Genomic DNA, 12,443 nt, shown 5'->3' on the forward strand with positions numbered 1-12,443 from the left:
CTCAGGTAAGCAGATGAATCTAATTGGAGTAGTATAAATTAGCTGTGCAGATGGGCACTGCATTGCCAGTTAGCATCAAACTCATTGGATTTACTAACGTTAAGACTAAGGATGGATCATGACTTTGTTAAAGGGGCTCTGTCACATCTAGTGACGTTACGATATTGTGTTGATCTGGCAAGTTCTGGAGCTTGGTGTTATTCTGAAATAGTTTTCTTTCCCATCTCAGAAGCAACGTAGTTCACAGTTCCCGATGATTCCACCAAAACAAGCCAAGGGGATTCATGTCTTTAAGATAAAACTTGTGGCTGTGCTCTTTTTTCCCCTCCATTTGTTGCCAAGGATGAGCTGGCAGAATGGAGAAAGTAGGGGGTATCTCTGAACATGTGTACACATGTATGCTTGCTGTTGTAGACGAGCACTCAGCTTAGTGTGGTTATGTCCCCTAGCTTTGTCAGTGGCCCTTTAAGAGTTGCTCAAGACAGTTGAGAGTAAATAATACTCTGTAAATTACCTAATGGAAAGGAGTGCTTGCGATGCAGTCTGATGTTAGGGAAGTAAAGTGAGCAAGCACTGGTGTTTGACCCAGAGTCCTTAGCGTGGTTTGGATTACTGTAGTCAGCAGGCAGATATTCAGGATTTTTTACATTCCTGCTTATGTTGGAAGGAATGCCTATTAGTTAGAGCTGGCGTCAGGGAATCAGGAGCTGGCCATAACTTTTCTATCACTTTGCTTCTTACTGCCTCAGTTTACCTATTCCTATCAGAATGGCTAATTTCTACAAATTTTTGAAATTCTGAATGAACAGAGCTATACAAAGTGGGAGGCTGATTGTTTCTGACTAATCTGTCTTTTTGCTACCACTTATTTAGAGTCTTTTGTGAATCTTTTAAATATTTTCCCTTGAGACTGAAACTGTTTGCTTTTTTTCTCTTTTGGAAGACTCGTTCTTTGCTCAGTGTCTTTGAGGAAGATGCAGGAACCCTCACTGAATACACAAACCAGTTGCTTCAAGCAATGCAGCGAGTCTACGGTGCTCAGGTAATTTTTCATTAGTTTTTCTTTTGTTACGTGGGCAGCAGAAGATAAGTTGCTATTCTGATGCTGTTATTTACATGAAAGGTGCCAAATACCTGCACCTCTTGTAGCTTCGGGGTGTTTTCCATCTGATAGTTCAGTCCTTTATGTATGTATGAATAAAAAAAGTCTTCACCTGCTCTGACTGCCTCCATACAGTTCAGAGAAGAGATACTGTGGTATGTCCTTACTTTACAGTATATTAGAAGGCCACCCTTCACAAAATTGCTTGCTTGCACGTAAACACAATACACCAACAGATATTTGCACTGACCTTGGGCATCTAGCTTTGATGCTGTGACTCACCATCTGAAAGAAACTCTGTGCCCGTTGATTATAGAGAGGACATATACTTTGAGTCACACTGAATGTGAGTACCTGAAGTAGTTGGTGTGAAAAACAGGAGAGCAGGAGCAGAACACCACTTTTTCAAGCACTTACACAACCTAGGTGACCGAGTCCCTTTGAAAGTAAAACCTGTCATTCATATCCAGTGCTTCCAAAAATAAAATAAACTTGGGTGAGAGTGAAGCTAGGGGTTCCCATGTGCATAGGACAGACGTTTCAAAGTACCATATCTAGGTCTTTAGAAATGTACCCAGTACCTCATGGGACTTGTGCAAGCATTCATGTAAGTTGGGTGCCTAAACACCTTAGAAACAACACTTCTCTTCTTAAAGCAGTGCAGCAGAGAATGTGGAAGGTGCTGGGGTTACTCTTTGGACTGGCTGGTGGTGTGACTTGGAAGAAGGAGCAGTCTAGCTGCCTCCATCATGAAGATACAGCTTTGAAGACTATGTGTTAATATCCTGGATCCTATGCAAATGCAGAGCTGTCAAAGACTTGAAGTACAGCACAGATAGTTGGAAAGCAATGGAACATATTGGCAGTAGTTCGAGAGGAGGCATGAAATCAACACTATGAGTCAGTGATGGGTGTTATGGAAGTCTCACTGAGATTTAAACTTGTGGGCCTGTTGGGTGGTGGAAATCTGAGACCAAAGAGCAGGTGGGATTGGAATGAGAAGAAATCAAAGGGTAAATAAGGTTTGATTTTTAAGTGTCCAGTTCGTGGACTGTGTCCCTATCTGCTGCTGATGCCTTTTTCAGATGCCATTGTAGGAAGTGGTGACTTTAGCCTTTGTGATTCACAAAAAATTGCTTAGTTTGCTTTTGTTTGCCTTTTCGTTTCCATCTCAGTTTTTAGTCTTCTTTTGCCTGACTGTTATTTCCTCTCTCATTATACCAGTGCATTTACCCATCTGTGCTTTGTGGTACTACTGAGTCTTTGCATTTTCCTAGCACTTCTTGGCCACTTCTTCCTGCACAGCTTCTGCTTTAGCTTGATCTAAATATTCAGTCACTTAGGAATATTAGATGTGTGCCTTGAGATATTTCAACAGATAGCTGATGTCATTTGGAGATGGGGGCACACAAGGCACACATCTGTTATTTAAAGTCGAGCTTTGTAGGGGTGCACAGGAGGGCCCTCTGCACTGCCATGGACTTAGGAAAATGCAGGTTTAGCAGCCTGAGATAAAGACTTGGCCAAGCTTGTTTGCTTAGCAAACAAGAAAAAGATCAAATTAATTATGTGTTAAAGGGAACCACAAGTTTTTTTCCCCCTGTCTCTGCTTTAAAAAGTCTTGGCATTTTGGTGTGAGATTATGCTACAGTTGGGATAAAATTCTGACTTCTAAATAAAAATTAAGGAGAAAAATTAATTCAGCCATATGCTGTAGTTAATTATGCTGTGGTAGGATAACGCTGATTTCTGACTAATTTTACCAAGCTTTGCAAGTGGTAGCATTTCCTTTTAAGGAGCTGTTTCTGAATATTTCCAAAGAACGCGCGCTTTCAGATTGAATTCACATTCAGTTTCGGAGCTGCACACACCCTTTACTACAAAATGTTATGATTGCATTTGCATCAGAAGGAGAAATATGATACTGAATTGGCCACAAAACGTGAGTGGGAGGTTAAGAAATATCAGTATGTAATATTTCTTCTCTGCTCAATCACAACTTTAGGGAAAATAATTTTTTCCTGCTGCTTTTGTTCGGAGACTCAGTATCTGGGCCTCACTGGCTGCCTGTCAGGATGTGTTCCCAGCACCTTTCAAGGTTGAGAGGGAATGAGATCTAGGGGAGAGAGTGTAGAAGTTGAGAGTAGTGAGCAGACAGATTCTGAATTTCCTTTTGCTTTATTTTCCCGACTGCTTTGTCTTTGCAAAGTTGCTGCCATTCAGTACTCTTACTTCCTTATCTGTACAATAGGAATCACAGGGACTGACCTTCTCTGAAGCAGTGATAAAAGTTCTGCTTGCACAGCCATAAAAATGGCTGTGATCACAGTCGTGGCAATTAGACTAAACAAGTGGGTTGTACCCATCCACAGTACTGAAAAATCAGAGTTTTTTTGCCCCCCGAAAACAGAACGACAGTTCTAACATTGTAAATAATTTTCTTTTTGATTATGTTCTAAACTGCAAGATCTCCCAGATTTATCTCAGCCATATTTTCAACTTTTTTTGGAGACGTTCACTAGAATATTGGTGTTTCTTCATGACGAAAACTTGGCTTGCCATGTAATTCAAACCACTACAGCTTGTGATCCAATAACAATAGTTGGTGGTTCTTAATGGATGCACTGCAGGGTCTCCGAGGACTTGCTGTCAATACCATTTGAAAGCTGTTAATTACCCTTGTGGATATACACAGATATTTGTCCCAGGACACTGCTTTGTGTGCGTTGCCACAGTAAGTTTGCAAACTGACAGTGAGAGCTGCTCTAAGTGCTTGGATCAGTGCATTTGAAAGGAACGTGAGACAGATAGAAGTCCTTACTCAGAGGTTTTTAAAAACAGTTGGACAGTAGAAATTTGTTTTGAGAGCTCCTTTGTTCTTTTTTTAATCCCTAAGTTTTTAATTTGGAGCTACAGAATCTTGCTAGGTGCTGAGGATCTCACTTTTCAGAACGATACATATTCCAGCAGAACTTCATTTTGCCTGCAGAGCAGGTGCAGTGTGTGACTGCTGTGTTCTGAAGAAGGTCACAGGGACCGAATGCGTGAGCTGTGCTCAAGGAGCGAGGTTCAGATCTGGCAAACACACGTGTGTAAATATTGAGAAGTATTTTTATATCTCTTCTTCAAATAAACCTTATTGTGTTTCCTGCTGTAGTTCTGTTCTCCAGTCGAACCGCTGATAGTCTGTCACGTGGATGGTCACACAGAAGAAGTGCTCCTTGCAGGGTTTGTTCTTCATCCTTGCAAGCAAACCTCTGTGCTGCACCTGGCAGTACTGCTGCCTGTGTCTGTGAGTGCTGTGCTCACTGTTCTGCTCACTATGCTACCTGAGCAGCAGGTGATGCAGCTAGCAGGGACTGTTACAAAACTTTGTTTATTGAATTATGTGCTGAGGTTTCTGTGGTGGTGGTGGTAAGCAGCTCACATTCCTGACTTCCCACTGCTATAGGATGTTATTGTCAGAGCTTTGCCATCATCTCTGGTTTTTCATCACATTGCAGAAATGTGTGATCTTCACTTGACAAAACAAAATACCATTTAAAAACTCTGGAGACTGTTGTGTCTCTGCAGGCAATAAGAAGCAATAAACGATTAAGCAAATTAGAGGAAAATGAGATGGACTATTTTGTCCTTGGAAAGAGGTTTCATCTCATTATTTCTGACAGATCTGTCTAGATACTGAAAACAGTGGTGGCATAAAGGGAATCAAAATAAACCCACATTGCCTTCAGCAATATATCCAGAAGGAAAACAGCGTGGGGACTTTGAGGAGGAATTGGGTTCAGTGTCAGTGTCTCTGTGAGCAGTTGCCTTGTGATGGCAGTCGCATGGGTAAGACAGCAAGGTGCTCTGGGGCTGACTGCCTCTTGATGGCCAGATCCTTAGGGAAACTCTCCATACTTAGGAAATAGTCTTGGTTTGTGTGCACTGCTTTACTAGGTAGTAGGATGATCTGTCCAGGGCTAGTTGAAGTAGTGCCATAACAGTGTTATTTCTCTGCCCAAATTCATGGCACTTCATTTTTCAACAGTGCTCCTTGTTTCATCATCCTGACTGTAAATCAGTATATATCAGCCTGTAATCAGTAGATTATGTCAAGTTCTCTAGAACTTGTATGGATTTTGAGGTTTATTATGTCACATAGCTAACCCCAAGAGTTCTGAATTCTTTAATTAGTTTGTGCCAAAATAATGAGTAAACACTGTTTCTTCCTTCTTTTAATTGCCTTAATTCCATGGCTGGTGGAAAAGCTGTGTTGCCTTGCAGATCTTTTGAAACAATAAACTTTGTTAGCATTTCAGTCTCACAAAGAAGTTTCAACAGAGTATCAGATTAGACAAACACTGAAAAAATTACCTTCAGAAGTGACTTCTGTGAAATATTGTGTATTTTATTATTGGTCCGTACTCACTGTGGGTTTGCACCGTGAGGTCTATTCACCATATGCTGCTGACAGGTAAACAGAGTGTTATCACATGAGAACTAATGTATTTACTAAGCCCTGGGAGTTGCTTTTAATACTTATGATGAAGTTGGAGTTGACACCATGCTTGAAAGCAAGCCAGCAGTGCACTAAGCAGGATCTAGAGGTCTGAGTGCCCCAAGGAAGCATCACACATTGATGCCCTGCTGATAGTAGTTATTTTGCAGGGTACTGAAAAGAGATTCTTTCCATATTAACTAGACATCCTACAGTGGCTGCTTCTGCTGTTTTACAGTAGAGTTTTGACCAGTGCCTTTCTTTTTTCCAGCTGTTAGATGATCCTTTGCTGAGTCATTCATATTTGTAAGGACTGAATGCCACGCTGTGATTCAGCAGCAGAGGAAACTGTATTTTTGCCTGATCTTGTAATGTGCTGGGCAGCCTGAGTGTGCTGGTGAGGCTTGGCTTCATTCAGCCTTGGGTTCAAGTTTCCAAGCCGTTTAATATGGAAACCTAAATGTGTAGGGCTGTAATGTATACTAGGCTGCTGGAGAATTGTATTTTGTAGTTAGGTAACGTGTTTGTAGACAGAGACACACAAAACAGTCGTATCAAGACGCAGTTCTTTCTGTGCCATGTGGTTTTGAAGGTAAACGTGCTCCCTGCTTCTGGAAGGATGAGAGGGCTGCAGCTGCTTTCTGTACCTCCTCCTTCTACCACTTCACTGGTTTTTTTTTTCCCCTAATTTATCAGACATTAAGCCCAATGTAAGCCAAACATTACTCTGTTTCATTCTGTACAGGTAGGCTGTGTGAATAAACACCTTTTCCATTATCTTGTTTACATGAAGGAGTGCTTAGCAGTTCTGTGTGCTGGTTACTTGCAGAGTTTTAAAAATGCCAGCTTTAGCTGGAGTAGGAAAGTAGCTTTGCAGAAAGCTTTATTACACTGGGATTGGAAGTAGACATGATGGAAGAGCTCCCTGTCTTTAGAAGTTAATTTATAGCTCAACCTAATCCTTTACATGACCTCGAATCTGAAGTCTGCTGGAAGACACTCTGCGGACAGTTGTCTGACTTGAATGTATTGGTTTTCTGAGTCTATCTGGGGAAAACAGAAGAAAGAGATTCTGAAAAGTGACAGACTGCCTCACTGATAAATGGTTAATGCAGTGGAGATCTATTACAGATGCGTAACAGAAGAATCACACTCCCTTCTGATACTAAGAGCTTGGTGAATAGGGGTGATAATGAAGAGAGAGGAACCAGCCCAGAAAATCACGTGTCTTTACTCTGGCACTAGATCAGACACCAACAGTTGGACGTTTTGTAGCTGACTTGTTTGAAGGCAGGATGAGGCACTGAAGTAACCCTAGAGCTGAACTGAACGGTGTTTGATCTGTTGGTTTTTCGCTTGTGTTAGATTAATGCTAAGTTCAAGACACCACTCCCATGACCTTAGCGATGTGAACTGATGTTAGTGAACTTAGAAAAATCTATTCTTAGGGTTTGCCTTAGCATGCTAATTGAGCTTTTTGGTTTGTTTTTTAAATTTAAGAAAGCGTGGGATTTGATCTCTGGTCATAACTGTTTGCTTGGTACCTATTTGTGCCAAACCTTTTGTCTTTCCTAATACTGTACTTTTTTTTTTTTTTGCATCAATACTGCAATGATGTTTTTCCTGGTGTGTACAATCATCAACTGAAAATTAATATATTTTTGAGGCCCAGTGCTGTTTAATTTTGCCTTCATGTAGAATATCTGGATTTCTATTGAGGTCTCTGTTATGTTTCTGCCTGAAAGTATTACTTTGTCAGTAGTTCTCCCACTCAGCAATACTTGATGAATTCTGAAATTTCATTGTGGAAGAGATGTTGAGCAGGCAGTTGGGACTGGGTAATAACTTTTCTTTTGCTGTTTGCTGAATTTCAGTCAGTTCAGGATAAAGGAAGTGAACATTGCTGTAATTCTGTAGCAAAATGTTTAGGAACTGGCTTGAAACCTATTAAAATGATTTCCCTGGATTTGGTGGATCTGCCAAGTGAATAAATGCAAATAGCTTTTAAGTCTTGAGACTGATTAGTAGTGGGAGTCGGGAGGAAGGGGGAGGGAGAAGGCTGATTAGGAACAAATGGAGGAGGATTAACCAAACTTTCCCAGATTAATGTGTTTAGCAATGCAGTATTACCACTAGGTCAGCAGAGCAGTTTGCCTTCTTCCTGTTCCTTACGCAGTGTGATTGCATTTAATTTCACTGGCTTAGTGTGAATTGTTTTACAAGTGTTTGTGTTGTGTGTGTGACGTGATGAAAGCATCTTTGCAAAGTCTGGCGTGGTTGGGAAACACAAGGCAAGACCTGGGATTCCCTCTTTTGTGTGGGCAGGATTGAGTAAAGGGTTGGTGGTGTTTTGACACAAAGAATCAATCCAGTAAGAGCCATCAGAAATGTGTCCTGCTGGCATCAACGGGGCAGAAGTAATATGTGGCAGAATAATATGTGGAATGGTTGTTCCCAAGTCAGCCCAACTTTCTGTGGGGAAAGAAAAGGGGGAAAAAAAGTGTATTTCTAAATTCAGATGATTTCAAAAGATTTCTGACATCAATCCAGCTATAAAAGTAGCACATAGCCCCACAGTTGCTGTGAGAGGACTTGCTGTTCTTACAGTTCTTACTCTGCTTTGAGGTTGTATTCATGGCTGAGATCCCAGGCCTGAGAACTTCTGCTACTTTCTGTAGTCTTAAATTCAACTTTGGGCTCCAGCCACACGCACGCAAACAAGCACACCCTTTTCATGTCATCAGTCCACACAGAGAGAGCCTCCTCCTGTCATCAAGTCCCTGCTTGCCAGCCAGCTCCCACTCTGCAAGTGGCAGAGTCTCTCGGGTGTTGTGCTGCCTGTGGATGGGTAGTTAAGGCTTATTCCCATCCTTCCCTGAGCTCTTAACAAGGCTGGTTAACTTACTAAGTCACAACATCCTTATCCATCCACTGGCTTCGGAAATACTTATGTGCCAAGTGGTTGTGTAAAGCTTTTTCTTGTTAAAAGCTTCACAGTCTTTATAACAAACCTGCAGATCTTGCATGAATCCTGAGTATTACTACTTGATGAAAGTGCAGTGATTGGTCTGAGACCAGAAACAAGTTCTGATCCATCATTGTGAGAATAGTCATGAGATGCACATGATCCGAATTTGAACCCAGATTAATTCCAACTCAGATCCCTTGTTTGTGACTTGGAAGGCCTCTGCTCTGCCGTCTTCAGCCTCCTCTGAGTGTAACCAGCACAGTGTTTTAAGAAGGTCAGAGTTAGCTCATCCTTTTTCTGCTGTGCGCTTACAGTGCAGCTCTTCACATACAGCTGCTGTTACTTAGGCTGTGCTAATGCCTCTTTTTTCTTTCTGTGCTCCTGTGCACACCTAAGCCTGGCTGAACGATTGGGATGAGCCTGCTGTCTTCATTAACCCTCCTTTGTGGCGTGCCACGGTGGTGCAGGCACGGCAGGCTGTAGAGCAGTATGTCAGAGGTGGCATGAGGCCAGAGTTTCAGAATTTCTGGCCCAGATGGCTAGCTCTGCTTGCTCAGAGGGACAGAGGGAGGGAACACACAAACTCTGTCCTAGTTTTAATCGTTTTCTGTACCAGCCCCAGCATAATGCTGTTAAAGCAGTTCAGAGATTGCCGTGAGCTTTACAAGCTCTCCGTGACCTTAACACCTTTTATTTTCCCCTCCAAATATGTAAAGTTTTAAATGAAAAGTGATGAGTTTTGTATTTTACCAAGGAAGAGAAGGATCTGTGAAGGTTTAAAGCAGAACTCATTTCCCCCTGCTCCATTTTACTTTCTCATTTTTAAGTCATTGCTAACAAATCAGGGCAATAGCAGTTTATATACTAGTGTTGTGAATATGTTAATTAGAAATTGACATATCCAAATGCTTTTCTTTATTTTCCAGTTAGTTCAAGCAAAATTATACATCCTCCCTACAAGTCTTGCTTTGTCTCACTCTTAAGGGTGTGTATACTTTCACTGGATTTAGCTGTAAGAACACAGAATTGTGCACTGTTTTGTAGTCCTGCATCAACTTAAGGCAGTTCAGTTAAATTGTAGTACATTCCCTAAGCAGTAATACCTTGTAGAAGGGCACATCTACCAGTTTTCCTTGTTCTTGTAGACTTAGGGGAAAGATGATTAACCAATATGAATCATTCTTAGGATGTTTCAACAACTTACATATTGGAAGTTGTTCTGAATCCATCTTGGAAGAAAAAAATCCCAACAAATTAACCTCTATTCAAAGAGGTTGAAACTTAAAAAAGCTGCGTTGATTATGTCTTTAGTTTGTCAAAATTACTGCTTTTCTATGCAAGTGTTTTGGGAATGTTCATATACAACTGAACATCAGTGTAAGTAGTTACAGATTTGGTCAAGGAGCTGCTCATGAAGTAGTATTAACAGCAAAACTGCAGACTTTCAAATACTTCTATTAATACGTAACTTTTGTTTGTAGAATGAAATGTGTCTTGCCACACAGCAGCTTTCGAAGCAGCTCCTTGCCTACGAGAAGCAGGTATGTTCAACATCTTACCTTTGGTTTACCCTTCAGCACCTGCAAAGAAGCCTGTTCAAAAAGCATTCTTTCCGAAAGTGCTTAGTCCACAGGATTGACTTGATTTCATATGAAGGGTTTTGCAAAATGCCCCAAGATGTTCAACAGAGTTAAGTCACTTCTCAGGATCTTAAAATATAAAAGAAAGAAAGAAACAGAAACAGTGCAAATAATTAGTTAATGAATTTATGAAGATGGAAGCTAATTGGTTCCTACTGTGTGACCATTACTTTCAAATGAGCCTAATAAGCATTCATTGCATGTTGTCTAAAACCTATTACTTTTGAACAAGAGAAACAGAGTATAAAGAACTTAATTATTAATGAGTTGCTATTTTTTCATTTAGTCTTAACTGTGGAATTATCTTTTACCTATGTAGTAAAACACTTCTTGTGTCAGTTTTGTTGATACTCACCAAAGGCATGTTTCTGTTTTCAGCATTTTGCCTTAGGAAAAGGAGATGAAGAAGTGATATCCACCCTTCATTACTTTTCCAAAGTTGTGGATGAGGTAATTTGAACTGCCAGTATTCTGTTATTACAATGGTAATGGAACGTTGTGGTCTTTTCCCTTTTAGTTCTGAACCTTCCCACTGAAGGTTCAATTGTGCCTGGATTTTACAGAGTCATTTCAACAGAGGTGGAAAGAAGTGTAGTACTGCCTTTTAGTAATGATGCTTTTAGCTCTGTGGAGCACCAGAGCTGGATCTGTGGCTTCCTCTCATGTGCTATTCTCAAAGCAAATCTCAACTTACTTAATAGGGGGATTAGAAAAGAGTCTGAAGCAGGATGTGTTTCAGATAGAGTGGAAATTTCATTTGATTTAAAAGTGGCATATACTTTTTCAAGCTCTAAATGCTTTAGTTTGAGCCAGAACTGCCCATGGATGAATGCAGGACATTAAAAATTTGAAGTGCTGTGCTTACCCCATGAATTACTTTAATGATACGATGAGAAGAATCTTAAAGGTGAAGTTTGCCCTTAGCCTTCTGCTGCACGTGTGCTCTCAGGAGATAGCTGAAAGGATCATTTACTGCCATGAGCCTTGTACTTGTCTTCGTGAAGTACGAGCAGTTAAAAACTAGAACTTTCTCCTTCCTTGATATGAGAGAACTGTTCCCTTTGTGAGCTGAAACGAGAGAACCTTGCTGCTCACTTTTTTCAGTCACGTTTTCCCTCACAAGAGCCTTCTCCGTTCCTCAGCCTTCTTTTAAGCCTGTTAGCTAGCCCCTAAACCTTTGTTCCAGATGTCCTATCTACAGGTGTTGAGTTGCTCTCATTAAGGTCTGTATTGTCAGGTGAGAAAAGCTGACTTCATCCTTTCCTTCCTAATCTGCCTGGAGGCTTTCGGAATGGTACTGTGAGCAAGTGCAGGGATTATCATGTCTGCGTAAGGCAGAATCCCATATTAGGTGCTCTAGCAGTGTGATTGATAATTGTCACAACCCATTTAAGATTCGGCATGCCATTGCTGACATGAGAGCCTGTCCTTCATCTTAAACGATGTCAAACATGCTTTAAAATATGTCTTCATCTGCTGAATTTTAGAGACACGCAAAGGAAAGAACAGGAAAATGCTGTGAAAGTTGAATATTGCCCCTTGTTGTGAGTGTGTCCTGGGCAGTCCTCGTGAATGGAGAGAGACTGGTCGCAGAAGTGGATTTGTTACTATGTGTTATAGAGACTAACAAAAACTGGTCAGTAAGAGCAGATTACACATGTAATCTTATTTTGTTAATGACTAGAATTAACGGTGAACTGCCCTAACGCAATATGTAGGAACTGGAAAGTTCTTGGATCCCTAGAAAACAATAGGCAGGAATTAACCTGGGTCAAAACCCCCATCTGTCTCTCAGAATTGTGCTTTAATCACTACTGGTCTGTAGCCACGAGTGTCATTTTTCTATTAATTTGATCAGCACTTGAGTTTTTTAGGTGGTGTTAAGGTGCGTTTGACACGAATTTCCAAAGGAACCAATATAAAGGCCCAACAGCAGAATTTCAATAAACTGCTTGATGTTTGCTGCTTGTGTATTTTTAGTGCCTTGGAGAAGGCTTGGATGAGGCCAGAACAATTAATAGTGTAGAGGTGTTCATCTGTGAAGTTACTCAAAACCTGACTGGACATGGGCCCAGGCTGCCTACTCTAGCTGACCCTACTTGAGCCAGGTAGTTTGAGCAGATGATATCAAGAGATGCCTCCAAACTAAACAATTCTGTAGTTCTATGAATAGTTGTGACTCTTGGCAGTCTTACTGCAATAGTTCTGATCCCAAATGGTGGAATTATAAATCCACCAGAAGACCTTACA

General features: G+C 41.0%; 1 protein-coding gene across 2 annotated transcripts in view; it reads left to right on the forward strand.

Moving 5' to 3' along the window:
- Positions 1-12,443, forward strand: part of APPL2 (adaptor protein, phosphotyrosine interacting with PH domain and leucine zipper 2) — a 33,003-nt gene that overhangs the window by 3,639 nt on the left and 16,921 nt on the right. The window contains exons 2-4 of one of the 2 annotated variants that reach the window (XM_085227821.1): positions 944-1,042; positions 10,035-10,094; positions 10,572-10,643. In XM_085227821.1, coding sequence (XP_085083947.1) covers positions 944-1,042; positions 10,035-10,094; positions 10,572-10,643 — 231 coding nt within the window. The remainder of the gene's footprint in view (positions 1-943; positions 1,043-10,034; positions 10,095-10,571; positions 10,644-12,443) is intronic. The other variant, XM_085227825.1, reaches the window with a different exon arrangement.

This window comes from Meleagris gallopavo, chromosome 1 (assembly GCF_905368555.1).
Source record: "Meleagris gallopavo chromosome 1, MGAL_WU_HG_1.1, whole genome shotgun sequence".
NCBI lineage: Eukaryota > Metazoa > Chordata > Aves > Galliformes > Phasianidae > Meleagris > Meleagris gallopavo.